Source organism: Triticum urartu, chromosome 1A, assembly GCF_056163025.1.
Source record: "Triticum urartu cultivar PI428250 chromosome 1A, HENAU_Tu73, whole genome shotgun sequence".
Lineage (NCBI taxonomy): Eukaryota > Viridiplantae > Streptophyta > Magnoliopsida > Poales > Poaceae > Triticum > Triticum urartu.
Window position 1 is genome coordinate 419,288,961 of NC_141873.1, and position 27,997 is coordinate 419,316,957.

Below are 27,997 nucleotides of genomic sequence, written 5' to 3' on the forward strand. Positions count from 1 at the left end.
TTAGATTGTTCATTGAAAGTAATTGATTCTTTTCTAAACTTTATTATGTGTGATTATTTTATAGCCTTGTATTTCTCTCCGGTCCATCTATCTATCTCTTCTGGCCAATTAGATTGATTTATCTTCAGTGGGAGATGTGCTTGGTAGTAGGTTCAATATTGCGGTGTCCTTACTCAGTGACAGGAGGAGTTGCAAGGTACGTATCTGTATTGTTGCTACCAGGGGTAAAATGATGGGGCTCGATAATATTAATTAATCTTGCTTTGTCTACATTATGTCATCATGCTTCAAGCATTACTCTGTTTGTTATGAACTTAATACCTTAAGATGCATGTTGGATAGCGGTTGAGGGGTGGAGTAATAGTTATAGATGCAAATGGACGTCGGTCTATTTGTCTCGGATGTAATGCCTATATATTGATCATGTCATGGATATCATCATAACTATACGCTTTTATATCAATTGCCCAACAATAATTTGTCTACCCACCGTATTATGCTCATGAGAGAGATGCCTCTAGTGAACGCTATGGGCCCCTGGTCCATTCACTTTATATTTACTAAAACCCTAAAAATACTTGTGGCAATTTTGTCACTTTTATTTTCCTTTTTATTCATCTATCTAACATTATCAGACTTAGTCCTTGCAATTAACGAGTACAAGTGGATTGACAACCCTCTTGCTCGCATTGGGTGCAAGTATTTGCTTTATGTATGTGTATGTACCGCTTATATGTTTTGTGTGGTGTCTCCTATTGGTTCGATAAACCTTGGTTCTTAACTGAGGGAATACTATTTGCTGCTATACTACATCACCCTTCCTCTTCGGGGAAATCCCAACGCCTATCACTAGTAGCAGTGTCCCTCGCAACACCATCATTATAACACAGCCATCGGCCCACTCAGTATCATCGTCCAACTCCTAATGATGCCCCCACAATAGCGCTTTCCCTTATTGGCCAACAATACCGGTTGTCACTCGCAGTAGCGAAGGCACGTGGTGACCCCCGGACCACCGACACACCATTTGCAAAGCAATAGATAACATGTCGGTCACCCCCACACCTTGCAACGCCGAGTGTCGTCATCGTGCGGAACACCTTACAAACATCGAGGGGCTCCTAGCACACACCATTGACGCACTATCGTAACAGTGAACAACACGCTAAATGTTCCCCCTCCGACCTTCCAACACCGCGTGCCGCCTTGCAGCACCGATGGGGAGGCTTGCATCAGTCCACGGCGAACAACGAGTCAACGCGCAACACGATGCAAGCCACAGTGGTTGTTCTTGCAGCACAACTGTCGTCCCTCATAGTAGTGGCATGGTGAGCTCCACTGACTAGGTGTGGAAGGGATAATGAGAAGAAAGGGGAGCACGCCAGCGATGCAGGGAAGTACTTGCAACATTAGAATAGCGACGACGGCTTGCAGTCGTGGTGATATTCCCTGGTTGCGCATGGCGGCCAAAAGCTTGTGGCGCGTGAATCGTAAAAAAGGAGTCTGATCGTGATAGATGAGGGAAAGGGAGTGAAGAGGAGAATGTTTGGTGCTACCGAGGGCCAGGTGCTACTGTGATACGGGCTCCTGGGCCATCAGATTCTCAGATCGAACGACATCTGAAAGTTGTTGTATCTGCTGGATCTATGTTCAATTTTTGAACACCTAAAATGTTTTTTTTGCAAATGTTGCAGAGTTCTTGGGAGCCATCTGATCTAAGAATCCGAGGGTCATGAGTCCGTATCACGGTAGCACGTGGCCCTCGGTAGCACCGGATATTCTCCTAGGAATGAAGGTGGTTCGTGGATAATTCGGCGCGTGCTACGTGGAGGATGCACGAGGACGCGTGGCAAGGACGGACGACACTTGTGGCATCATCAACCGATGGGTTAGAAACGTTTTTCTTAAATTTGTAATTTTGTTTAAGAAAAACATATAAGGATTTTATTTATCACTAATAGTGACAAGCTAAAATCATTTACGCTGTCAGCAGACTTGCGCAATAAATGCAGCGGCCAGGCCATCACCCCTTGTCCTCGCACGCACGCGCACGCAGCCCCCCCTCTCTCTCCCACCATTTCCACCCCACCACCACCCCACCTCCTCAGTCCTCACCCGTGCGCGCCGCACTGCTCTGCTGTGCTGTGTAGCATACGCGGCGACGCCACAAGCCCAAACCCTAGCGAGCCTCACGTGGGTCCCGTCCCCGCCCCTGCTCTGCTCCACCCGGCGGCAATGGTGGCGGGCGGTGATGCGTGAGGGCGCGCGCCATGGGAAAGGCGGCCGGGGGGCAGCGGGAGCAGCAGCCGCCGGGGGCGGCGGCGGAGGTAGGGGGAGAAGGAAGAAGAAGAGGAAGAAGCTGCAGCGGATGCCGCCGGTCCGTGCGTCCGCAATGCGTGGCCGCGCTCCTTCTCGGCGCCGCCGTGGTCCTCTCCGCCCTGTTCTGGCTGCCGCCCTTCGCCGGGCGCCACCGCGGCCGCCGAGCTGGGCCGCCGGATCCCCCGGGGGACGCGCTCGCAGGTCAGCTCGCATTGCGAGATCTCGGCCACCTTCAGTTTTTAAATTGCTTAGTTTTTAAATCGATCTCGTTGTGTGGACGCCAACGCCACGAGTGGTGACTAAATCAGCGACTAGACTTTGGAGATTCGCGGGTGATTCAAGCATAGTTTTGCGCCTCTGAGAGTAAATATGAACCAAAATACTTGCATCTGGTAGTTCTTTTATCTGTTTCCTTTTTTCTCCAATACATGTTTTTATTAGCTTCTGCCAGCCCAAATTCGGACACATACGGTATAACACAGTTATCTAGGTGCTATCTTGCTGGTAAACATGATAGGAAATGTCGGCCAAACCACCAAATCTTCTTTGTGCCAATTTCGGCCAGCCTGGATGGCCGCTGAGTTGCCACATTGTGTTCACTCAGTTTTTTTTTCCCTATCTGGATAGCAAACAATTTTTTTAGGGTGCTCTTGGTGGCGCTTCTAGGGGAGTTTCTGGTGCAGATTTGTGATTTTTTTTTCTTAGTTACTGTGGAGCTCAATGTGTGAACGATGCGTGCATTTAGTTATTAATGTTAGCTAACAAGGTTTAAAATCAGTTGTGGTGTATTCTCTTATTGTATTGTCTCTAGAACTATGGTGGACGAAAAGAATAAATCCATTTTCTTAGTACATGCCGCAGTGGGAGTTTTTGTGTATTGAAGATCTGGGTATAGATATATGCTTGAGCTGGCGGTAGGAGAACTAAAAATGGGCCTTGTTGGCTATCTATGGTATTTGTTCATGAAAACATCGTTTTATAGATCTTAGTTCTTGCCAAAAAATTATTGAAAGGTCACATTAGAAGATCATGGCAACTGCATAGAAATACAAGATTTTACCGAATAGTTATGTATTGATGTTATGACATCCTGACACGATTTTCAGTTTAAGAAACGGCAACGTTTCATGGGCCGGTGAGATAATATCCCGACAAAAATTGCCATAAAAGAAAGGCACCTTTTGGATAGATTAGATCAATAGATAACGTTAGACTTCCAAGATCATGACAAAAGTTGCCGTGAAAACGTCAATGCTTTGCCGAATAGACATGTTCACGACAAAAAGCTGCGATAGATAAGGAACTCCTTTTTCAATGGTGATGTTATAAAGTCCAAATAAAAAAAATTGTGCAAGAAGAGACAACAGTTTAATGACGGGTTATGTCATGAGGTCCCAACAAAACTTGCCGTGGTAGAAGAGTCAATACTTTACGTAATGGTGACGTTAGAAGACTCGACAAAAAGTGCTTCCCTGGAAAAAAGGTTACTTATAAAATAGTGATGCCTGAAGTTTCCATGCCTTAACAAAAACTGCCGCGATAGAAAAGGCAAAAGTTTATAAAATGGTGACATTAGAAGTTGATGTTAGAAATAATTTTCTTTTCATATACGGAATGGTGGTAGCTATATTGAACTGATGGAAGTGATCATGTCAGCTCTTGGAGATATAATTTTGATGTAAAGAACCTTTGAGGAGAGTATGGTCAATGCACGGAAGTGTGAGTTCGCTAGTTCAGTGTATGCATAATTTTGTCTACAGTGAGCTCTAATCTTTCAGGGAATCAGGGAAATAGATTGAAACATTGAAATAATTGGGTTCCTATATGCAAGAAAGGGTGTTATCAGTTTTAAGAATGCCAATTTATAAATGAAACGAACACCTAGGGCATCCAACAAATAGCAAGGTCTTAGTTATGATACTAGATATTGTGTGAAACCTGTCTAAGTAGCTTTGATCACACAAAAGTAGAAAAAATGGAACATGGTCCTTCTACATTTGCATCCACATGATGCGGCTAGGAGAAAAAATGCCTTGAATCTTATTTACAAATATGGGGCATGTTTGGTTGGCCTCCACATTTAGTCACACTTTTGTGCCACAAGTGTGGCATGCCACAGTTTTTGTGGTGGCCAAATTGGTCGCCACACTTATGGCAAAAGTTGGCTAGCAACCGAGTCTATGGCAAGTGAGGTATGTGACTAAAAAAGTGCGGAGTGCCACAGTTGTGGCTGTAACCAAACGCTTGCCACAGTTTGCCACACTTGTGGCACAGAAGTGTGGCAAAGTGTGGATGGCAACCAAACATGCCCATGACCTTTAACAATCATTAATAGTTTAATACTCATGTCCGCTCAGTTGAGGTAATGTCTGTCTCTTTTACTTGTTTACTTCACTAATGATTCCCATTTTGACTTCTCGAGAACTAGTGTGTTGTGATCTTTTCTGTTGAGCTTTAAAATAAATATTTCAGCATGACATTATTGAGAATATTTGGCAATTGAAGTACTCCTCTTTTTGCAGCTGATATAGTGGCAAGCTTTGTGCTACAAAAGACGGTTTCAGAGTTGAATGAAAGTGTACCTAAGCTTGAGTTTGACATCTATGAGGAAATTGGCATCCCTAACTCTACTGTAAGGCAGAAATGCTGCACCTTATTTATTTACTTCATGTTTTTTTTTGCGAATCTTCTTCCTGTCATGTACAGTGTGCCCCACAATCTGTCAACGTAATTCCTGATTCCTAAATGATTGTACAGGTTGCTGTAAATTTTCTACAACCATCAGGTGCATCAAACTGGACAAATGTCATCTTCAGCGTTGTGCCTTATCCAAAATACTCAACTATGTCATCAACATGGTTGAGCATTCTTAGGTCTCATTTCATGTCCTTGGTTGTACAGCAGTCAACACTCCAATTGACAGAGTCGCTGTTTGGGAACTCATCATTCTTCGAGGTGCTTAAGTTCCCTGGAGGAATAACCATTATCCCTCCGCAAGCTGCTTTTCTTGTGCAGAAGCCTTATGCATCTTTCAACTTCACTCTGAATTTCCCAATCGACAAGGTACAGGATAAAACAAATGAGTTGAAAGACCAAATGAGGGCAGGACTACTTCTCGATACCAATGAGGTTGGTGCTAGCATCTGGTTGAGTTCTATTTAATATTTTCCATTCTAGCAATAACTACCATGTCATGTTAGTTTAGTTTTACACACTTGTCACCACCAAATTGCTGTAGAACCAAATCTGAAAGGTTGGATGCTTGGTTTTTTTCTTTTTTTTGAAAGGAATGCTTGCTTCTTGTTATTTGTCTTGGGTTCGATTCCTGCGTCCGCATTTGTATGCAAAAGCAGAACAACCATGTACATGACCACATAAAATTCATTTTATACTCATGTACCTGAACTCCATGTCCTCTGAGTAGTTTCTCTGCTAGGGACAAAGTACACCAGGAATATTTTGTTTTTGTATACATGTATGGCCGTATGGGCGAACATGCAAGAAACACATATGGGATTTTTTTTCCTTTCCATTTTCCTATTTTTGTAGAGTTAAATATTAAGAACGAAAAGAACATACTTACTCCCTCCGTCCGCGAATAAGTGTACATCTAGCTTTTGTTCTAAGTCAAAGTTTTAAATTTTGACTAACTTTATAGAAAATAGTAGTAACATATATGACATAAAATTGCTATATTATCAAAGTACATTTCAAGACGAATCTAGTGATACTAATTTGGTGCCATAAATGCTTTTACTTTTTCCTAGAAAGGTGGTCAAAGTTTTAAAACTTTGACTTAAGACAAAAGCTAGATGTACACTTATTCGTGGACGGAGGGAGTATATGCAATATAAATGATCTAACACAGCAATCAATACTCAATAGCAGTACGACAGTATGGGTAGAGATCGTAACTTGGAACTCCATACTTGCCCTAAGACTCTTATTTTGTTGAACGTTCCAAAATGTTGGACGGGGAAGCATAATTTTCCAAGGTCATAATATGTGAAGTGAATATTATATGTTGCTTTTCTTTTTTAGTTGATCCCCTGTTCACATGCTTTGCAGATCCTCTATATCAAATTGACAAATTTGGAAGGTTCAACGGTTGCTCCTCCAACAGTTGTTCGGTCCTCCATTATTCTAGAAGTTGGGAATCACCAGCCTTCCCCTCCAAGAATGAAGCAGTTGGCACAAACGATTGCTAATTCATCTTCAGGAAACTTGGGACTAAATCACACTGTATTTGGCAAAGTAAAGCAGATAAGTCTTTCGTCGTATCTGCGGCATTCTTTGCACAGCGGGAGTGATAGTGATGCACCAAGCCCCGCACCCATGACTCATGAAGATCATCGCCATCACCACCACCATCATCATCACCACCACCACCACCACCACCATCACCACCACCATAGCCACCACCGTAGTCATGCAGTAATTAGGCATTTGCCTCCATCTCCTGCACCTGTACATCCTCCTGTGGAACAGCCCAAATATAGATCTCCATCCCCATCTGGTTATTCATATGGATACACCAATAAGCCAAAAAATAAGGCTCCTGTGGCCCCAGCGGCTGAGCCAGTAGTTAGGAATCATCATTATGCTTCCCCTCCCACCATGCCTCATGCAGTGTCACCATCTTCTGTCAGTCCATCACCTTCTGCTCGTCACTCTACAAATATTCCCAACAGGCACCATAGTTCCCCTGCTCCATCTCCAGCAAATGTGAAGCCCCCGCTGCATACAGTGTCTCTCGCTCATGCACATCATCCTGCTCAAGTGCCAGCTGTGGCCCCTGCTCCCAACACATGTGAGTCTTTTCTATCTTTTCTCATTTCCACAGCTGCCAGACATTGCTAATATCAACCAACATTTATCAAGGCTTGGAGTTGGTAGATTGTTCTATGTACAGAATAGCAGTTTTATTCCATGCAGACCTCAGCGATCAGTTATCGTGCTTGTCACTGCAATTTGAGTGATTTACTAAAATGATTTGGTGTACTGTGAATTTGTGATGCTAAACGAGTCCATCTAAACTGCACTGCTATGTCGGTGATACTGATGAGACTAGCTAATAGCTTAATGCATGTCTCAAGGAATCCTTACAAAAAGACATGCTTAGTATCATCTTTGTTCGCTGTTTCAATATTTTTTATTCATGCTAGGAAAATTTTCATCCTGTTATCTGTGTTGTCACGTGTAGACTATCCAATTATACATCCTGATACCTACCTGTCATGTAAATTAGCAGCATATCCTCTCCTGCAACTTACCATCCGCTGTTTTGTTATTACAGCATTTGCCACCCGAAGGCATTCCTGTCAATGGGCACTTGCGATGCTATTGTGTTTGCTGGCTGGTCTACCATGACAGAGCTAAGGTAGCATGCTGAAGGCAGTCCAAAATAAAAAAAAGCCTTCAAGAGCTAGCATGCTGTTTTCAGGAGGTCGCATTAGGCGTGAAAAACTGTGCACCCTATGAGCAGGGGGTGTTTGTTATAGCATGTAAATACTGGTGTTGGGGTATAAGGCAGGCAACTGGGCATCTCTGTGTATAGTGGTCAAAGCCAGAGGCGGCGGGCCCTTCAGTGTCGTTGCACATGTTTTGCCCAGTCTTGCTGTGCAGTGGTGAACAAAAGATGATGGAATCCAGTATAAAAGTTTATACTGTTTGTTGTCCGCGTGTAGCGGTTGCCTCCGGTTCAAATTCTCAGGGGTTTGAATTTTGCGTGGACCGATGGATGCTCAATGATTCTCCTGAATAGTAAACCTGAGCATCAGAAGGCGTGATGATGTGTTTTGATGACACATTGCGCCTTGAATTTGACATCCTACATGATCATTCTGACAAACCAGGGTTTCAAACCCCTGATGGCAGTTGCAGGGATTTCAAGGCAAGCCATTTTTGGCTGGCTGGGATTCACCTGAGCATGTTTCCAAATTTCACTTGGGATCTAGGAAATTTGTGTCTGAAAATGCGTTTTTTTTTCTTTCTTTCACGTGGTCGGCAATAGCATATGGTCGATGCAAAGCAGCGTGATTGTGAGCTTCATTTCAGGTGAAGCACCAACTTTGTGAAACTGTGTCCATGGAGCTGCAGTTGTGACTGAGTGGTTCAGAACAGCCATTTTAAAGTCGACTGGAAGTAAATGACTCAGCAGCCTGAAAATGCTAAATGGAGCTTGAGCTCCATGTAGGGCGACTTTAAAAATATATATCATACTTTTATGTTTCAAAAGATTCTGAAAAAATTCACATATACCAAACACATAATGTACACATGTATAAAATTTCATGTTGAAATACATTAAAATGAGAGCTACAGAAAAGGAAAAACTTTGTGCCTTCTTAGCACATGAAGTCCACGATTTTTGTTCAGCTCACAATTCAAGGTATTTCATCATCAAATTTTACACACATATGTACATTACACCCTCGTAAACGTGTATGTTTCTTTTCAGAAATTTTGAAACTGAAAGTTAAAATTTTGAATTAAAATAACAGGCTCCATGGAGCCCGTCCTCCAAAACGCCCTACTCCTTGCAATCGAGCTAATTTAGCCTAGTAGTAACATGTTACGATCTACTCCTCACAATCGAGCTAATTTAGCCTAGTAGTAATATGTTGTTGATGTAGTAATAGCTACGCTCAGCTCATCCTAAAGGCAGGCCCATGAGACTTCAAGAAGCCACTCCATCCCATACAGTATACAAAAAGGGCTATTCACACACAAAATTCATCAAGACACTAGGGCACGTCAAAACTGAAGGAAAACAAGCGGAATTCAGTAGAAAAAAGGGAGCAATTGAATGAATCAATGTCTGATGTACAATGGGTCTGAATCTGATGGTACAGATGCTACAACTATGCTGCGACGAAATACACACTTTAGCAGTTTTCAAGAATGTTGAATTGAATTGAGCCAAGATACACAAGCCCCCACCGAAGACGACACATGGTGGTGGCCAGAAGAAACAATGGGACGAACGATCAATTGTGCGACACATATGTACCGGTTTTTCCTGATCGTGTTGGAGGGTATCGACTGGGCGCTGTCAATAAAGTTTATTGTGCTTGCTGTTGTCTCTCTTGAGTTGTACTTTCAGCTTTTTACCACCTAATTGGAACCCATTCATCATACTTATGGCTGCCTGCGCAGGAGCAGGAGAATCGTAGCTTACAAAACCTGCATCCAGCCAGGAACGAATTAACAAAAATCATGATGGTATGATGCCAGTCCTAAGAAATCCAGCTAGAAGGAAGAATTAGTTACCAAAGCATTTACTAGCACCGGTCGTTTTGTCTACAAACACTTTGGCACTCAATACTCTACCAAAACTCTGAAATGCATTTGCTAGATCTTGGTCGCCGAATTCTTGCGGGATGTGATAGATAAACAAGTTAGCTCCAGGAGGACCTGTGCACATGAAACACATCATCTGTAAAACATACCTGAGAAGAAATAAAAAATGGAATGACTATATTAAAGGAGACAAACCCTCTAGCTGAGGACCAGTGTTGCTGCTGGTACTTGAAGATGTGGGAGATGTAGCATTTGCATTCGGAACTTTAACTGAATTAAGAGAATTCATGTAAGGACGACTATTGATGCCACCACCAGGATATGACCCAGGATACTGCATACCAGGCCCAGCTGGATAAGGGCTGCCCAACTGCATTGAATTGAATGACCTTGCAACTGAATTAGGGGATAGTTCAGAATTAACGCCCCGTATTGAGCTTCCTTGATTGACAGGCTGAACCATATTCTGGAAGCCTGCTTGATTTTGCATTGGAGATAAAGGGTACTGCATAAGCCCATAGGTTCCTTGTGGCTGCACATATCAATAACTGAGAGTTATATACCACAACACAAGGCGTATCATATTCAGGGCTAGTGTGGTGGGCACTAATCAAAGGTCATAGAGCATTAACATGCCATTGATTCAAGCCATTTTGGACCTTGCTTAACACTACTAGCACATTAAGAAAGATAGGTCATTGGTGTTAAAATTATATCTTGTAATGGTTCTGATGTAGTTTTCCATGTTTGGTACTCTATCTGTTGATGTTTTGGCTTTGTTGCCTTACATCAACTTTAATAAAGATGGCTATGTGCATCACAATGATGCAGAGGCCGGGGGTTTCAACCTCCTATTCTATTTTTTTAAGAAAGATAGGAAATCGCAGCAGTTCAAAACAATGCCTTTTCTGTTTGGTTGGTTGCAACAGTACATGTGCAACAACTATACAAAGGTTATAGACATAGAACAACATGAATAGCGAAAGGTGGAAACAAACATTTCCACTTTCCTCAAAACATGCTCTTGAACAGTCATTTCTTTCAGCAAACTGAAAATCTATTCTAAGAATAAGCTCAAGATTATAGGAATAGCCTTTTATTGTATGGGCACAATAAGCTCAAGGTTTCAGTATCATAAATTCACCTGGTAGCCAAATCCGTTATATGGAGGCACATATCCCATCTGTAAGGCACCAAATAATGAACTCTGTTGCATGGCATTTGCATTTGACATATTAGACGGCGGAAATTGAGCCTTTTGTGCTTTTCGAGCCTGCCTTTCTTTTTCTGTGTCAGCCCATTTTACAACCAAAGGTACACTTGAACCCTGAGAAAAAAGATCAAGGCATGTCAGGGTATATTTACCAATCATGAAGTTGCAGAAGAAAGGGAAATAACTAATACAAATGTGCATAATATTGTCCAAGATTCCAATTTCCAACCATTATATTTTGTTTTTTTAACTCAAAATGTAGCAAACAAACTGGATAATTCCTGTTTTTGTAAGCCTGGTGCCATTACTTGTATGAGAGATCAAGAATGTTCAGATCAAATAGGTCAGCAGAATCCACCACACATGTGGGCGAAGCAATTTCTGCACTCAACAATGGTTATTTGATCTGGATATACTAAAATTTTGCTGCATGTATTAAAACCTTCGTCTTCCCTCACTTTCTTTATGCACTGCAAGTGATTTTGAATTTGGCTAAAGAGAACTGCAATTGCTTTGAGTCCTCATGTTTTCACAAACCTCTATTTTGTGCTTCCCATTTAAAGCTTCGATAGCTGCCACAGCCTGGTCTTTTGTTTCATACTTCAGAAAGGCACAGCCGGCTGCAACACCCACAGTTGGTAAGCAGCTAAATGTGCAAGCAAGTGTAGAAGAAAAGTAATGTTCATTTGAAGTCATAAGAAAATCAACTGGTCCCACAAGAAATTTTTACCTTTGCTCGTCTGTTGTGAACCTCTCAAAATCTGCAAATCTTTGATATTTCCATATTGTGAAAATAAATCAGTCATTTCAGCATCTGTTACATTTTTGGGGAGCATTCCGATGAAAAGTTTGTGCTCTGGAAGTATCGGTGAAGACATGTCAGCACAATGAGAAACAAAACAAACTTCGATCAATAATTGATACACAAGTTTGCTTGTGAATGAAATAATTTTAGAGAGCCTCATACCCAGCCTTTCCAACTCTCCATCGGCATATTTTACTTGCAATGGACTTGGGGCCTGGTTCCAAACACAGACAAAATGGGAAAAAATGTTAATGACATTCAGAGAGAAGTAACAGCAGCCCTTGCAAAATTGTATTGATGTTCGGTGAATATGCAAAGAAGATGTTGGTTATGCTCATTGATCATGATAAGGATGTGTCACATCTTTCTGAAGTAGATATAGACATTTTATTCACGTTCATATAACCTCAAAAAGGCTTGGTGCCAAAACAGCCCCAATCCCTTTGGTCATTTCGCTTTTCGTGCTGGCCAAAAGAAAACCTGTGATCACCAAAAGAACTACTACTAAGCCATTGGACTGCCCTTTCCATATCTACCAGCCAACATGGTCTAAAATATCATAATTGGGACCGCTGGTGCATCACTCTTAGCTAAGCTTAGGCACCTGCTTTCTGAATTTATCCAAAATCGACATATCAAAGATTCCTGGCTACAAGGTTTTAGATCTGATCAGCTACATCAATTCTACAAGAAAAGATAAGTCTGACAGAAATCCACTTGATACCAGTCATGTACAACAATGTAACATCCTTCATATTCTAGGGGTGCCAACAGAGCAATTTGGAGCAGTAATAATAACAAGTGATTCATAAAATATTTGAAACACTTTTGTCTGCACTACTGTACTGTGTCTACGGCTAGCATAATGGATGATGACATGCATTCCACATAGACATTAACACAGTTTGCCTTGACCAGATTAAGGACACACCTGGAGCAACTTTTTTCTAAGAACAAACTAAAAGAAAGTGCCAAATTAATAAGTTAGATTAACTGTACTAACAATCCATCAGTTGGTCAAGTGTGGGCATGGACGATTTTGTTGACAGTAATTCATCAGTTAACCAAAATCTTGAATGTAAGTCAGACAAATCATTCTTCTACATCATAGTCTATACGCAGGATCATTTGGGCCAAATAGGCAAACTCAAAATGGTTATCTTAAATGCAAATATAGCGACAATGGTCAGTCAGAAAAAAACTTTACAGATCACCAATAATGAACCAACTTCCTGGGAATCTCCCACTAAGTATTCACTTAAGACTTAACCCTAACTAGACCAGCATAGACATGTACTGCATTCCTGGTTCATCCACTGCCAAGAATACCCAACATTCAAGAGCTCCCAACAACAACAGATCCAGAAAGAACCCTTTAGATGCATCAGTTGGTTAAATTATACCCGAGTTACCCAGGCAGATACATGTGAAACAAGAAGGGTTGTGTCTGCATACCCCAGGAAGCGTGCGTTTGTTGTGAAATGCATTCACTGCCTTGTCAGCCTCCTCCCTTGATGGGCAGATCAGGAAGCAGCAGCCTGCAATGTACAACATACTGTATATCAAGATCAAACTAAAACATCATGAGGAGAGACTACAGTCGAGCAAAAACAGAACACAAAATACAACTAAAAACCTACTGGGACACCAATACCAACAAAAGACTCTCATATGAAAACACCAGTGTAATATCGAAGTTTGTCGCAAACAGGATTGTGAATTTGCATATGCAGCAAAACATCTTATGACGTTCACATGTAACTACTCCTGGGAGAACAAATGCAAAACAATCAATCCCTACTAACAAGAACAGATATAATTCAAACCAATCAAATCGAAGAAGCACTGATTCCCCATGGTATAGGGAAGTACTCTCCTAGGACAAGTTCTAAATAGTTACCATCAGATTTCATAATCTTGAATCATGATCTCGTAGTAGGGAAATGTAAGGTAAAATAGCCCAAAAAAAATCCAGAGCAAAACCTCGAAATACCACGCGAAGGTAAATTCCTTGATGGGACCAACGGAATTCTGAAATCCACCGAAACGGCAACAAACACATTACAATTCCACTGGTCCTAAATTCCAGCCTATCGCACGTACAGAGAAGACACACCTTCGTCCAGCTATTGGTTGAAATGAATTTATGTACTAACAAGGACAGCTTATATCTGTGGTCCAATCTGCCAGCTTAAATTCGAGCTCAAGTCCATCTAAAAATTTAGCCATGACCAAACGTTTAATTCCACATCCCATGATCGAAAAACACACACGCACGCACGCACGCACCCGAGAAGCAACAAAGTTCTCCAGAGAAGAAAATTTACCAATCCGACACCAGAAAAAATGAAATTCGGAGTTCAGACCCAACGCTTGCGAGCAACACTAAATTCCAACATTTTTTACTGGCATGGGTAAAACCCCACTGATTCAGCACAAAATCCGAGCTCGAGCGGCCGAGGAGCAGAGAATCTGATGCAGCTCGGAGCTCCTACACAAGAGATGAGAAGTTGAGAACATCCAAATGAAAAACGCGGGATAAAGCAGACTTGGGCAAACGTTTTGACTTTTCTCCGCAGGGAGTTCACACCATAGCAGAAGCTAGCAATTCAACGCAGCCCTCCCCTTGCACAAAATTCCCCACGGGCAGCGAGAATTGCGCCTAAATCGGCACGGAAGAAGCCCAATTCCCAGCAGAGCGCGAGAACTTTCAGCCGGAAGAAGCAGAAATCAGGCAGCTCAAATGGCCGGGCGGCATTGCCAGCCACCAGCAGAGCACAGACAGAGAGCACAGCGGAACCGCCGCGGGCGGGAGGAGCAGGAAAAGCCGCAAGCAAACGGTAACCGCGCCCAGATCCCGACCCAGGGAAACAAACAGAGCGGCAAAGCACGCAGGGAACGGCATTGCAAGGGGGGGAAATCCGGCGGGGCGGGGGCGTACGGATCCGGACCTCGGGACGCCTTGGTGGCCTTGTCGCGGATGACGGTGACCTCGTCGACGACGGCGACGTCGCGGAACATGGCGGCCAGCTCGGCCTCCGTCATGAGCTTGGGCACCTGGCCGACGAAGAGCTTGACGGAGCTCTCGTCCCTGCCGCCGCCGTCCTCCCCGCAGGCGTGCCCTGCTCCGGGCCCCGCGGCCGCGGCGGGCTGCTGCTGCTGCTGGTCCCTGTCGCCGGCGTCCTCCGCCATTGGGCTGGGCTGGGCTGGGCTGGGCTGCCGAGCTAGCTGGCTGGCTGGCTTAGGGTTTGCGTGGGAATTTGGGGTGGCGACGGCGGAGGAGGCGGGGACGCGGACGGGGACGGAGTCGGGGCAATTAATAGTAAAATAAATAGCGGCGTAGTGAATTAGGACAGGAGAGAGGGGGGAGGGAGCAATGGATATGGTATGGTGGCAGACTGGCAGTGAGGGACAGGGAAGACAAGGTGGTGTGATTCCCACCTCCCTCCCTCCCTCCCTCCCTCCCTCTTTTTTCCCCCTCATCTTCCCCCCTTCTTTTGTCCCAACGGTTTTGCTTGCATGCTCTCGTTTTTCTTTTTGAAATTTTAATGATGGTGTTTTCCTTGTCTATGAGAGACGGTTAATGTGCATCTAATTAAGCTGTTTTTAATTTAAAAAAATGGTGTTTGTTATGCTACTAGTTTAAAATTTAAGCAAAGTCAAGAGGATTTATGTGTGCCGACTGAGCGGCAACCGCTCGGTAAGTTCAAGCAAAGTCAGCTCGTGTAAAATTCCGGCGTTCTTTCACATTTACAGAAAATTCGAGAAAAACCTTCAAGCTCAATCGATGTGATACTTGCAAACTTGTCAAAATCCCGACAGAAAAAAGAGTGTGGATTGCCACGTACAACAATATTTATACATCACATTTTTTGACAAATTTTATACATCACCATACTTGCAAACTTGTCAAAATCCCGACAGAAAAAAAAGACTTTTTGACAAATTTTGAAAAAAAATCTTTTTACCTTTATATCAACATAAATATTTACACATCACAAATTTTGACAAGTTTGCATCAATATTATGTCAACATAATTTTTGACAAATTTTGCGAAAGAATGAAAGGTAAATGACTAACAAATTGTAGTGACAACCACTCCACTCCCAGCTAGTTGTTAAAATGTTACTCCCTCCATTCAGAAATATATAATATTTTGGATATTTTAATATGAACTACATATGAATTAAAATGAGTGAACAAATACATTAAAATATGTTTTTATATGCCCGAATCAAAAGAAGGTTGAAATATTTTATATTTGTGGACGGAGGGGGTACGTGCTCGTACATGCATTTTGGGGGGCTTTGGATCTTTTCCTCTAACGATCGTCCCCATGTTTTTTGCTTGCTTGAAGTGGCAGTGAAAGTAATTCACCAACCATGCAATGCAATGAGAATGGAGGCATGGACAAGGACAGGCAGGCTACTGAAAGGCAGAAGCGCGCCAATTGGAACTATCCCTCTCAGTCCTCCTACGGGGGAGCTGGCATGTCACCCTCTCTTTTCTTCTTAATCCATCTTTTTTTCGAGAAAGGGAATTCGTGATGCATCTGATAAAAATGGCAGCTGCACATGAAATGGTGTCGGGTGTATTCAGGGGAAAAGAACAAATCGCTAGGCGCACCAATCTTGCCGAGCACTCCCCGCAGGTGCTGGGTCAGTTGCCCGGTGAAAGGTCAATGTGTGGTGCAAATTGAAGATACTCCTACGTTATTAGCAGATGACTATTCTACAGAAATACTAATATCCATATTTGTTCTGATGATAATAATAATACTAGTACAAGAAAGGAAGAAGATCTTCTCGGAAGCATAGTAAAATTGCAAAAGGAAAAGAAAAGTGAGAGAGGGGAACCTTCTCTTTCATCAATCAGCCGAGAAAAGAAAGAGAAAAGCGACATATGCATGGTGATGCTGTGCCTGTCAATCAGAATGATCATTTTGTGGGTCGCTTTGGCATGTGTTGAGAAAAGGAAAAGACAGTGATGTCTAGCAGGGTGCGGAGTTGCCTGAAATGTTCCTGGGCATTACTGTCATAGAAGAGGAAGAAGAAGAGCTACAGTTTGTTAAATCTGTTTCGCCGCTGGCATAGAGGATGTTCCAGCACGTCACTCTCGCTTCGATCCAAGCTTTCGTTCTCGTGCCTGCGAAAGCGTGAATTCGACTAACAGCATGTACTCCTCTGTACCAAAATATAAGACGTTTTTTTGCAGTTCAATGCATAGGCAGTAGTATATAAAAGCAGGCATTTCCATGGCAGAAAGAAAGTCCGAGTACAATACTGCACACTGAAACTGGAATTCTTTCAACCCTCTGCGATAATAATCGAGCTTAACTTGGCGCGGGCGGGAGAGAGAGAGAGAGAGACAAGGCACTAATCGCACGGAGGAGGCCAGCGCATTCCAGTTGTCGGGAAAGGGCCAAACGAAGGAAGGGGGAGGGGGAGAGAGAGAGATATACTACTCCGGCGGGCGCGGCGGGCGCGGCGGGACAAAGACAGGGCGGCGGGCGGGCATGGATCGGCTGGCGCCTCGCGGGCTCACCGGTAATTGTTCCGGACTGCGGAGTACCAGCATGTGCCCGCCAGCGCTAGGCTGGCGTCCAGTGCGGCCACATGCCGCATGCCATGCCATGCCGGTTGGCCAGCAACTAGTGCTAGCCATAGCAGGCACGGTCAACTCATAACCACCACCACCACCGATTTGATGCTGCCACATTCCGTTCTGCAGCACCCGCTTAATTAATTATACTATGATTAATTAGCCCACTCTGTTTTTTTTTTCTTTCTCGGAAGCAATCACTTTTATCGCAGTTGTGTGCTCTTTTGTTGTCTTAGAGAAATAGCGAGATCGTTGGACCTCCGCCCACGTTAGGATACGACGGCACGGCTCATTTCCCGCGTTATCATCTCCGCCCGGCCCTACCAGAAACCAAGAGCTTTGTAAAATTGGTTTTTGTTTCATCACTAAGGAAAGGAGAGAAGTTTTTAAAATGTTGAGTTAAGTCGACAAATTTATTCGCAGTCAGACAAATTTCACTCCTTCATTGTCTCCAGCCACATGCGACTACTGGATACCCAATGCCAACCCATTGAAAAAATTGCATGACATAGATGACAGTACTAACCTTAAGAAAGGATTATTGACTCCAGAATTGATCGAGTGTGCTACGAGCATGCAAGATTTCATGGACAAATGGTATTTTAGGAGAAAAAGTAAAACCGGCCTTATATCTCTCCCTGAGACCAAGAGGAATTTCATTGAATAAAATGATTTCTTGTTCCACCAAGGAAAAGATAGAATATCATCAGACAAAAGAAACGAGTCTTGGATACATTATACATGTCTCTGCTTAACAAATGTGATACTAAGCCTCCTGGAATTTTTTTCCTTCATCTTCTACAGCAACAGCCAACAGGCGACCATTGATTGCCGACCCATGAATTGCATACCATAGATGATAACAACGATAAGCAAAACCTTAAGCAAATGTACACAATAACAAGATGGGTCGCCTAGGAGATAACTCCTTGTCGGTGACAAAGTGGCCAACATAGCAGCAGTTCAGCGAGAAAAATCACTAGGAGCTATCTCATTTTTCAATTTTCATACGTAGTGTTTGCAGCGACGTTCTAAACCTGGGCGGAAAAGTTATCTACGGGGTTCAGTACCTAACGTAGGATGTGGAGAGCAGAGGCGACGGGAGTTAGTCAGACAGATAGACGGCAGAATCTATACAATTGCCAGCTGGTACATACGCGCAGACCAGCTTGTGTGGGGTGGCGGGCCCGGCGGGGTTCCTTCACAGCTGGGGAGGAGGGGGGTAGGCTGGCGGCGCCGAGGCATGCTGGGGCGGTCGCGGCTTGATGTCCCGGGTGCGCATGTACTCCAGGAACTGCCCAGGCAGCTCCTCCAGCAGGCTCTGGACAACGGTGACCTGCCCACCTGCTGATAAAAATCGTCGTCGATCGGTCACGCTTGTTTTCAGCGGTGGTACTATGTGCAAAGAGCTGGAGTAAGTTGATGGTGACAGAATGCGAAACCGATGCTGACCTTGGACTTCCCTCATGGGGACGAACTGGACTATGTCACGCGTTGCAACCCTGCCTGTTGAGCTTTCAAGCCGCTTACCGAAGTCCGCATCCAGGATCTGACAAAGCCAAAGAAAATTGCCAGATAAGATGTTACTGCTACTTCGTGTTGCGGTGACAAAAATAAAGATCACAGAGCAGCATGTTCCGGTCCCGGCGGCCTTTGTTTATCAGGCAAACTGCATGTGATAACTAGAGCAAACTTTCTGGTAGGTGCAAGTGCATGCCTGCGGCTTCGTTGGACGCATGGCACTACAGATGCAATTAACAAGTGCAGCGACAAACTGCCGGGCCAAAACTAAAGCTACTAAGAAATAGCCAGATGCCAAGGCATGACAGCATGCAGCTCATTCAAGACCGAGATGGCAAGAAAAATGTTCAGGGGATGAAATATTTATCACATATTCAGTAAATGATTTACCCTCATTTGAGTGAAATCAGCATTCCCTACTCCCACGATGAGAATCGACAACGGCAAATCTGATGCCCTTACAATAGAATCTTTTGTTTCTTGCTGGTCAGTGATAACTCCATCCTGCATACAATGCTCAGGTAAAATTTTTGAACAGAGGTCACATGACAGATTCCTGTTGGATATATATGGTTACATACCGTGATAATGAGCAGGACAAAATATTTGTTGTTTCCATATTGCACAGAATGGCTGGCAATTTCTGCAGCTTTGCTGATCACTGGCCCAAACAAGGTTGGCCCCGCGAGAGAAACGCTGTAAAGAGTAGAAGAGTATGCTGACATGATGCCTTCAACTCCAACTACCTGTGATAGGAACAGAAAAATCTCTAAACATCAACTGCGGTCTAAGAAATCTAGGTGCCATCAGCCGGTAAATATAAAAGATCTGAAAAACTGATCTAAGCAATATAATACAATCAAGTATTCTATAGGCTGCTTTTATTTTTTGCTAACATTCAGCAACATTTCAGGAACAATACCACACATCATTTGTAGCACTATATTTGCCGTGCCAATAGGTGACATCTACTAAATATAAGTAATTAAAGAGGATGAGACAGGGAAGTATGATAAAGCCATATCACTATTTTGTAACTAATGAGATTCATGAGTCCAACAGGAATCTAATTTCTTAGTCATTAATATCTGCACACTAACATTTGTAAGGAAGCCAAAAGCAGGAGATGCAGCTGAACAGAATTTGGTTTGCAGCACTACATTCTCATGTGTGAAGCATTAGTTGTTCAGTTAATACTACTGCAAAAGCAAGACAAGGAAACAAACAAAGCCCATAGCTCAAAAAGTTTAGTCTTATGATACACAAATGTCCGAGAGTTGGTTTATAGGGGAATGTTTCTTTTTGATATCATCCATTGTCAAAAACTAATTAAATAAAATTGGCAGTAGCTCATCAGGCATTAATATCACCTCACAGTCATTGGTGCTTGCATTCAAGTTGAAACAGTGGGATACAGATCCTCGTGGTATCTTTGCACCAAAACCCCATGCAGGGAATCGTCTATCATTGTCATAAAACTGTAGAACTTCGCTTACCCCTAGAATTGCCTGGTACATCAAATGGTTCAATAAGAAGGCTTTCAGTTTAAAGAATATCCTAGCAACGTCAGAAAATTCCCAACCTGCTGGTATGAGTTTGGTCTGCCAGAGGGGTCAATGTAGTGCAAAGATTGTGGTACACGGGGGTCACCATTTGATGCTGGAAACACATGGAATAATAACCACACATAAGCCACAGATGATTGACAGAGCTACAGATAAATCATTGAAGCTCACAATTAAAACTAACCAGTAAAATCTACAGCCACCATAAAATTGAGCTCAAACCCGCTGGAAATATAGTCCAAGAAAGTATGTTGAACTTTTTCCTGGAACTTATCCAAGAACAACTGTCCTTTCAACTGAACACAGATTGGTTACGTCGAGAGGTTAGATGGAGTAATTTTTTGTTAATTATTGTGTCAAATAGTTGAAATCTAACCTTCTTTTGTCCCTTATGGCTGTAAAAATTTGCTCCAGCCTTTGAGTTATATAGATTTTCAAGCTGAGCGATAGTTGTCTGGAGAGCCCTATTTGTCAGAAAAATAAAAAAAACAATTAATATCGGGATCAATGACAAAAGATGCCAGAATACTTCCTCACCCAACCTACCCAATAAGTTCATGGTTGCCGCTGGCATCAAAATCAAAACACTCAACTAGCAGTGGGTCATCCTGAAATAAAGTCACATATTAGAAGAAAAAAATTAGATTAACCTTGAATTACACATGTGTTAAACAAGTCCGACAGAAAAATTCATATACTAGAAAAATGTTACTTGCCTTGCTACTGTACTGCTGTGATGTCAGTGTTATAGGCCTCCAAACAGGGTTTAAATTGTTCTTGATCACCTCTGTTTTACATATAGGAATGGCAACAGCACTTTCTGACAGTCTTGATACTCTCAAGAAAGGATCCTGCACAATAAAAACCATTTATTTAGAACTGCAATTAATTTGCCACCTTATAACTACCAAGGAAGTTATCCATACACTTTTGGAGAACGTGTCTTTGTTATCCAAGTTCAGGCAGTGGAATTGCATATCAACTGCCATCCTTGATGAAGCAGTTTCTTCGGCATGTACTGTCACTGTGCCCTGAAGGGCATGTCCAGAACCATTTCGGAGGTTCAAAGTCAGGCTATGGTTGAACTTTGTGACTATCTGTGAAAAGAGCAAAGGGGTGCAAAATAAATATCAGGAGAGTGCATTTGTGTGTCTCTCTTCTTCATTTGCATTTATTTAGAGAAATTATATACTGCAGCTGGATTATGCATTGTACTGTATCATATAACTGATTTTGCACAACCTCAGATAAATTGCAGAATGCTTCCCCTAGAAAATCTTGCTGAGCCAAGTTCAACATCTGCATAATACAAATGACTCAGGCTTCTATAGTTGCATATAGAAGTAATAGACTACAAATTCTAAGCAGGCTATAATGTTGCTGCCTTGTGTGAGTCACTGAAGGTAAAAGATAGCCCACAGCAAACTTATAATTATTTTTCTGTGCAATGAAACTGTTAAGACAACTCTACCATCACCTCATCACCCAGATTATTTTGACCAAATATTGACAACTGTGAAAATTCTGCCGCTTGTTTTGAGCACTCATTGACTGTATGTGCACAATATTTATGTAAATTTTCATACCTTCCATCTTTTGACCCGATGTTACATTATGCAGGGGCGAAAAAAATGAGCAAAAAAACAACAGCTAGCATGCTACATGTGTGAGGAAAAAAGAATGAGGCCCTAAACATGTAATCTGGCTACTGTATATCTAACACAGTTACTGCGTCCATTAGTTTAGGAGGGTTAACTCTTTGATGAGCAAACATGCATCATCCTGTAGTACTTTTTGGTAGAAAACATTGTACTGAAGTTCTTCACCACTTTACTTGGCACCTTCACTATGTTTTAACATATTGTCCCTTTTCTCCTGCATGACTGCCTTGTCTTGTACTGACCACAAACCTCTTTTAAAAAATTATTATTTTATATTAGCAGGAACGGTTATAGAAAATTGACACACTAAATGTAGCCATAAGAAAATAACAAAGAACAGTGAAATACAAACAAGAAAGCATGTCTTGATTTGAAGCATGGCTACACAGATATTAAGTACTCAAACTGAATTTGGGTGAAGCAAAAACATGAATTAAGGGCACAGAATATACCTTCAGTGGTGTGTTATGGTACTTTGTGTCAACGTCATATATCCTGAACCTATCATGAGCCCAAAAAGAGGTAGCAGTAAGTATGAGCTTTCTACAAGTAATCAGTATGTATATAGTTTTATAAACTTACACGAGCGGTTGCACAATCTCAAATTGGTAATTTATCATAGCTTTTGTGATCCACAATGGTTCCAGTGAATTCAATATCACTTCAGTGCGGCCGATCTCTTCTAGCCTTCCATCCATTTTTGTGTAAACCACCAACATAGGATCACTCTGCACCAAGCAGAGTTATAGCTGAGGAGGATACATACACATACACAAGAAAAACAACTAAACAGAATTAAGCACCATAATTTTCTGTTACACACTTTGTTGTAAAAGATTTTGTACACTACAATGAAAATTTTGACAGTAGGATGCATGTTTCTAGTGTAGCTGGTGCAAGGGAAACATACTCAAACATAATGATTGAATATGAATAGATTGGCAATGCAATGATCTTTGATGTACAAACAGATATCAAAATAAACTGAAAAAGACAGCAGTATATCTTGAAAATGAGCATGCCACTTTCCGGGATGGTGGTTTCATGTTTCAGCTATTCGAAATGTAAGCCTTCTTGTTGTTGGCTAAAACTGAATATTAGCTTGCATTGTTGTTCTTTACATATAACTTACAGGGCCAAAATAGAAATTTATTTCTGTTTTCCTTATGTATCACAACTTTGATCATAGAACTACAAGGAGAATCAATGCCAATTTAGAACTTCAAATATTGTTCATGTACACTTATTTTGGCCCTAGAAAAGGTGAAAACAGTACAATAAGAGGGTAAACAAATGGCATGTGGATACAGAATCACAATTCTGCACCTGTTCATACATAATAACATATAGTTTTCTTTGTTTTAAACTTGACATTTTTTAGCAAAAAGCCAAAGGATATCCAACATTGAGCAGCATCTACTTCAGTTCCAACAGAGTTTAACTTCACTTTTTAAGTTAGGGTACAGTAAGATGCACTACAGGAAAGGGAATATAAATATACGTACAGATCGAAATGCATGGAAGAACTGGATGGTAGTTTTTACCTTAGAAAGAGCATCCATATTTCTCAACTTGGAAGCTGAAAAGGATAGCTGCAATGCAGGAAGATTGCGACATGTCAATCAAGGCAGATCATATTGACATCCACTATCCGCTAGTTTATTTTATTTTTCGAATTTTTACTATTGGCTAGTTGAGAACATATTAGCATGCAGCACCGACGTACACCGAACTGGTTCTACATTATCGCTGGCTGGAACATATCCAAGCATATGGTATCCTTGAACATGCATTGGAAACATTATAAACATTCTAACAGATGAACTCTAAACTACTCCCTCCGTTCCAAAATAGATGACCCAACTTTGCACTAAAGTTAGTATAAAGTTGAGTCATCTATTTTGGAACGGAGGGAGTATGAAACAAGAGACCACACATTTCTTGTACCCATTGTCACAAATCATGATACATAGGTGGCGCACAACTCACTGCAAGCACATCCTTAGATCCTTGAGAATTCGAAGACATGGTATTATATTGTCTGAACAACTTCTTTTAATTGAAATAGATTGAGTAAATCTTCATAAAATAAAATAAATTGTTTGGTACTATGTAGGACATAAAGTTCATCGTCCAGTGTGTGAACGTTAGTGCGACTCTCTGCACAACATGGTTCCATTTTTAAAGCAAACGATTGGTGTCCACCACCCACTCCAACCTAAAGTATATTTAATCATTCCTGATCCACTTCCAGAAAATACTACAGCGTCAAAAATATTAATCAATATTAAAAAAATGTTTTCCAGAGACCAGTCCATCAAATTATATGCGATCACCAATTGAGGAACCGCATGCGGAAACTGAAAAACAGCACTTCGTCACTTTCGTCAGGATCTTATTTGTGCACAAGCAGGTCACCAAGAACTCGTATGCCATTTTGTAAATAAAAACTGTAACGAATATAATTGCACGCATGCAGTTGATGCAAAAAAAAAAAAATCAGAGCCGAGCGCTGGCATTTCACAAAACCCGCCTCAAACCCAAACTCTCGAGTAAAAGCCCCCTAAATTTGCGCGCATTAAAAAATTGGCGCAAAGCGAGGCGCGCTTGCAGATAAAAAATGTGGGATCCAATCATCCAAACCAAAACCAAAGCGACAATTGCAATGCCGAGAGGTCTGGTCTTTGGTGGCAATAATCGAAACATCTGTACGCTGTGACAGCGAAGCGCATCTACGAAAATAAACAAACAATGGCACCCGAAATCCACCTCATTTGACAGCGAAAGCCCACCAAATTCCGGTCGCCGTAGCCGATCGCGATCCGCGACGGCCCCCAAATTCCTTCCCACCCCAAAAACCCGCGCTCGAATGGTGACCACGAATCAGCGAAGCATACCATTCTGGGAAAGTCTCCGCGGCTAGCGAGCAGGGCTGGACTGGACACTAGCTAGGGTTTCCCGTGGAGGGGAGGGGAGCGAGGGAGCGTACCTCGAGAGGGGTGTAGAGGCGCAGCGCCTGGCCCTGGAAGAAGTGGTCGACCGCCTCGTTGGGCCCGCCCTGGCCCTGGCCCTGCCCCGCCGCCGCCGTCGCCCCCCTCGCGCCCCCGCCGACGGCCTCCATGCCGCCGCGGACGTCGCCGGAGAAGCACCCTCCCATCCCTGATCTCGGCCCTGGAGCCGCCGGGGAAGTTTGAAACGGGTGGACTTCTTTTTGAAACGAGTGGACTTGATTGAGAGGCGGAGAGAGAGAGCTTGTCCGTTCGCAGATCCCGCTCCGGGCTCGGTGCGGAGGGATATTTGTAGTAGGCGTTTTCGCTCAACGCGCATGAACGCACAGGAGTCGAGAGGGCACGACGCCGGTCGAAGTGGCCCACGCGGCTGTTCCGTTTTTGGAAACCACGAGCTGCCGTGAGTTGCCTGATGATTTTCGAAAGGAAAAAAGGTCCTATATTTCTTCGGCCATTTGTTATTCACGCGGCAGCGCGGGACAGGGGAAAAGACCGGGAACCAAATCTGAGATCGCCGCGATATTTCGTGGAGCAAACGGGACCTCATACTACGCGGTAGCTGATTGATTGGCCGGATGAAACGATCCGAGCACATTCGGGCCGGGGCATCATCCCGCGTTACCGATGCCTTTTTTTTTGTTAACCAATGCCGTGTAGCCGTGCACGTTCTCGCTAATTCCCCCGCACAAAATGTAATAATCAGGAATTTCTTGACCGTCAAAAAACTTACAGAGGTAGCAGTCAAGAATGGTCCATTGTGCATTATTATCATCCATACAAATGGCCCATCGCGCACCGATTACCATCGCGAACCAGCGTTTGCTTCCGATACGCGGGATTTCTCTTGTCTCGAAGCGACACTTCACCAATGCCACACGTCTCGTCAAACCGGGTTCCTGGGTCATGTGTCGCCTGTGTTGCGACAACTAGATAATACCCCGCGCGTTGCTGCGGGACATTTGTGTAGGACACCATTAGTAGGTTAACTTGTACCTTATTATTTTTCTAAGCGTGGAAGCATGAGGCATGTCAAATGAAAGGCAAGTACTGTCAAATGAAAACCAAATACTGACTAATAATTATTAGTAACTATTATTATTATACAATAAAAATTCCCATAGGATTTCCATGTCTGACAGACATGTGGAACTACACCCGTAATTTGGCCAATAGAGATCAACTAATCTTCATACAATATCATCAGATATAACTATATACAACAAATGGACATATGAAGGTTCTGGTAGCCTTAAACACTACATGTACATGCATGCTTGACAGATCTACATGCATCCTTGCTTTAAGCTTTTTCTTAAGGTTCTGCTAGCCTTAAAAGCTATGTACATCGTGCAGAAAAATATGCACTTGACAGCTCCCTTGCTCCAAGCTTTCTCTGACAATATGATTATTTATAGGCTATATGGCCTGTTTTAAATGTCAGATAAGTGAACAAAAAAATTGGTAGATAGGTACAGGAGGGAAAAAGAGGCACAACCACAAATTTAGCAGGGGAATCCTTGGTTCAACTCACTTGGTAGTGTATTCAGCAGACTTGGAACAAATTGTTTGCAACATATATATGTTCTCCAGTTTTCCTAATAGGCAAGGAATGATGGCTGACAATATTAATACTCGTACTAAAGAAGAAACATGCATTAGTAACATAAGTAAACTGAGAGAAAGTGAAAACCACATGATCTTGGTACAACCCTCAAGATGATAGTTGGGTTCAACATGTTATTGGACAATGTCACGTCTTTAAACATCCAGAATATTTACCCCGCGCAAATTCATTACTTACCTTCTTGTTTAAGCCATTATGCATTCCCTAGACGTTCGAATAATCCAAATCTATCCAACAATAGAGCAGTTGTTGCGGGATCAAAGTAGTTTCTTACCAAGGAAGTCATATAAAGTTATGCACCAATGATAATGAAAGAAATAATATACCACGCTATATTTATTCTCAAAAGGAAACATTTAAATGTTTTAGTTTCTATCCAAGTAAGAAAGATAGAAGAGGCAGGATTGGGCATAGACCTACCAGATTGTATGATGGCCATCGGCCGTTCAGTCCCGTCATTCTTTGCAACCACGCCGCTTCATGGGCTGAGAGTCATTAAGATTGCTTCCATGACATGCAACCGTTGTATGAGAAACTCTAATGCTTTTGAGGCCCTACCAAAATGACTGAAATTCAGATCCTAGCATATATTTATTTTATTGATTTACAACACTGGATGAAGGTGAAATTTGGTGGTCATTAGCATATATTGTGAATGTCCCGGTGCACATGTTGTTGATTCTTGGCTATGATGAAAAGAAGAGGAGGATGGCATTAGTGATAAAGATATCAGTGGGTTCAAAATATATAAATAGTGAGAGGAATAAGTTGTTACCAAGGACATACAAAATTTTCAGATTTGAGTAGTAGACCAACAGGGAGTGTACATACCAAATCTTGCAGAATAGTTCTAGAGACCACGATTCAAGCGAAGGAATCCTATAGGCAATAATGATGTAGGAAACTGTTGTCAGGCCAAAATGTGACAGCCATAAAAGCCACAAACAACATACTGAAACAGTTGACGAAAATCTAATCAGTGTGTTGAACACGTTAAGACGATCATCTATGAAAAAAGAGGATCACATGTTGATAAACATAAACTGTCCAACTTATAATTCCATGTGTAGATATACCTGGCAATCAAATTACTTGCCTCTATAGACTTGGTTGAAATGCTGCAATATTTACAGCTGACTAACAACCATGTGCAGAAACTTCACCCACTTTAGTATTAAATTTTGGCTAATAATTGATGTGCATACCAGCAAGCAAGGATCCTGAAAAGTCAAAAAAGAAACTCAGGCATATTTTACCAATCCACCAGATGCTTATGTTGAACCTTGAAACACAGGACAATAAAAGTTGTAACCATTAGATCTGAAGGTAATACAATAATAAATAAACTGTATCATCGAGGGAACTGATACATGGAGA

General features: G+C 42.4%; 3 protein-coding genes across 5 annotated transcripts; 1 reads left to right on the top strand and 2 right to left on the bottom strand.

The window, feature by feature from the left end:
* The first annotated feature begins 2,036 nt into the window (after nucleotides 1-2,036).
* Nucleotides 2,037-8,005, top strand: LOC125515194 (zinc finger (C3HC4-type RING finger) family protein). Its single transcript, XM_048680634.2, has 5 exons — nucleotides 2,037-2,520; nucleotides 4,842-4,951; nucleotides 5,077-5,448; nucleotides 6,388-7,129; nucleotides 7,616-8,005. The coding sequence occupies exons 1-5, from the start codon at nucleotides 2,271-2,273 to the stop codon at nucleotides 7,687-7,689; spliced, it is 1,548 nt and encodes a 515-aa protein (XP_048536591.2). The 5' UTR covers nucleotides 2,037-2,270; the 3' UTR covers nucleotides 7,690-8,005.
* A 1,096-nt stretch (nucleotides 8,006-9,101) lies between these two features.
* On the bottom strand, nucleotides 9,102-15,029 carry LOC125532889 (RNA-binding protein BRN1). The gene is made up of 9 exons (XM_048696760.2): nucleotides 14,591-15,029; nucleotides 13,095-13,177; nucleotides 11,802-11,853; nucleotides 11,565-11,690; nucleotides 11,372-11,454; nucleotides 10,766-10,948; nucleotides 9,817-10,153; nucleotides 9,592-9,735; nucleotides 9,102-9,504 (listed from the first exon to the last, which is right to left on the bottom strand). The coding sequence occupies exons 1-9, from the start codon at nucleotides 14,829-14,831 to the stop codon at nucleotides 9,374-9,376; spliced, it is 1,380 nt and encodes a 459-aa protein (XP_048552717.2). The 5' UTR covers nucleotides 14,832-15,029; the 3' UTR covers nucleotides 9,102-9,373.
* A 2,851-nt stretch (nucleotides 15,030-17,880) lies between these two features.
* LOC125515204 (protein BONZAI 3) lies at nucleotides 17,881-25,366 on the bottom strand. Of its 3 annotated transcripts, none has more exons than XM_048680648.2 (16): nucleotides 24,978-25,365; nucleotides 23,533-23,580; nucleotides 22,571-22,716; nucleotides 22,441-22,489; nucleotides 21,570-21,626; nucleotides 21,254-21,424; nucleotides 21,044-21,178; nucleotides 20,874-20,935; nucleotides 20,704-20,791; nucleotides 20,512-20,623; nucleotides 20,345-20,421; nucleotides 20,133-20,270; nucleotides 19,344-19,508; nucleotides 19,153-19,266; nucleotides 18,694-18,790; nucleotides 17,881-18,585 (listed from the first exon to the last, which is right to left on the bottom strand). In XM_048680648.2, exons 1-16 carry the CDS (start codon nucleotides 25,143-25,145, stop codon nucleotides 18,443-18,445), a joined length of 1,770 nt encoding a protein of 589 aa, XP_048536605.1. In that variant the 5' UTR covers nucleotides 25,146-25,365; the 3' UTR covers nucleotides 17,881-18,442. The 3 variants fall into 3 exon arrangements, with proteins under 3 accessions (XP_048536605.1, XP_048536602.1, XP_087379592.1); XM_048680645.2 differs by having other exon boundaries at nucleotides 17,881-18,588; nucleotides 24,978-25,363; XM_087523466.1 differs by lacking the exon at nucleotides 21,570-21,626 and having other exon boundaries at nucleotides 17,881-18,588; nucleotides 24,978-25,366.
* Between the last annotated feature and the right edge of the window lie 2,631 nt (nucleotides 25,367-27,997).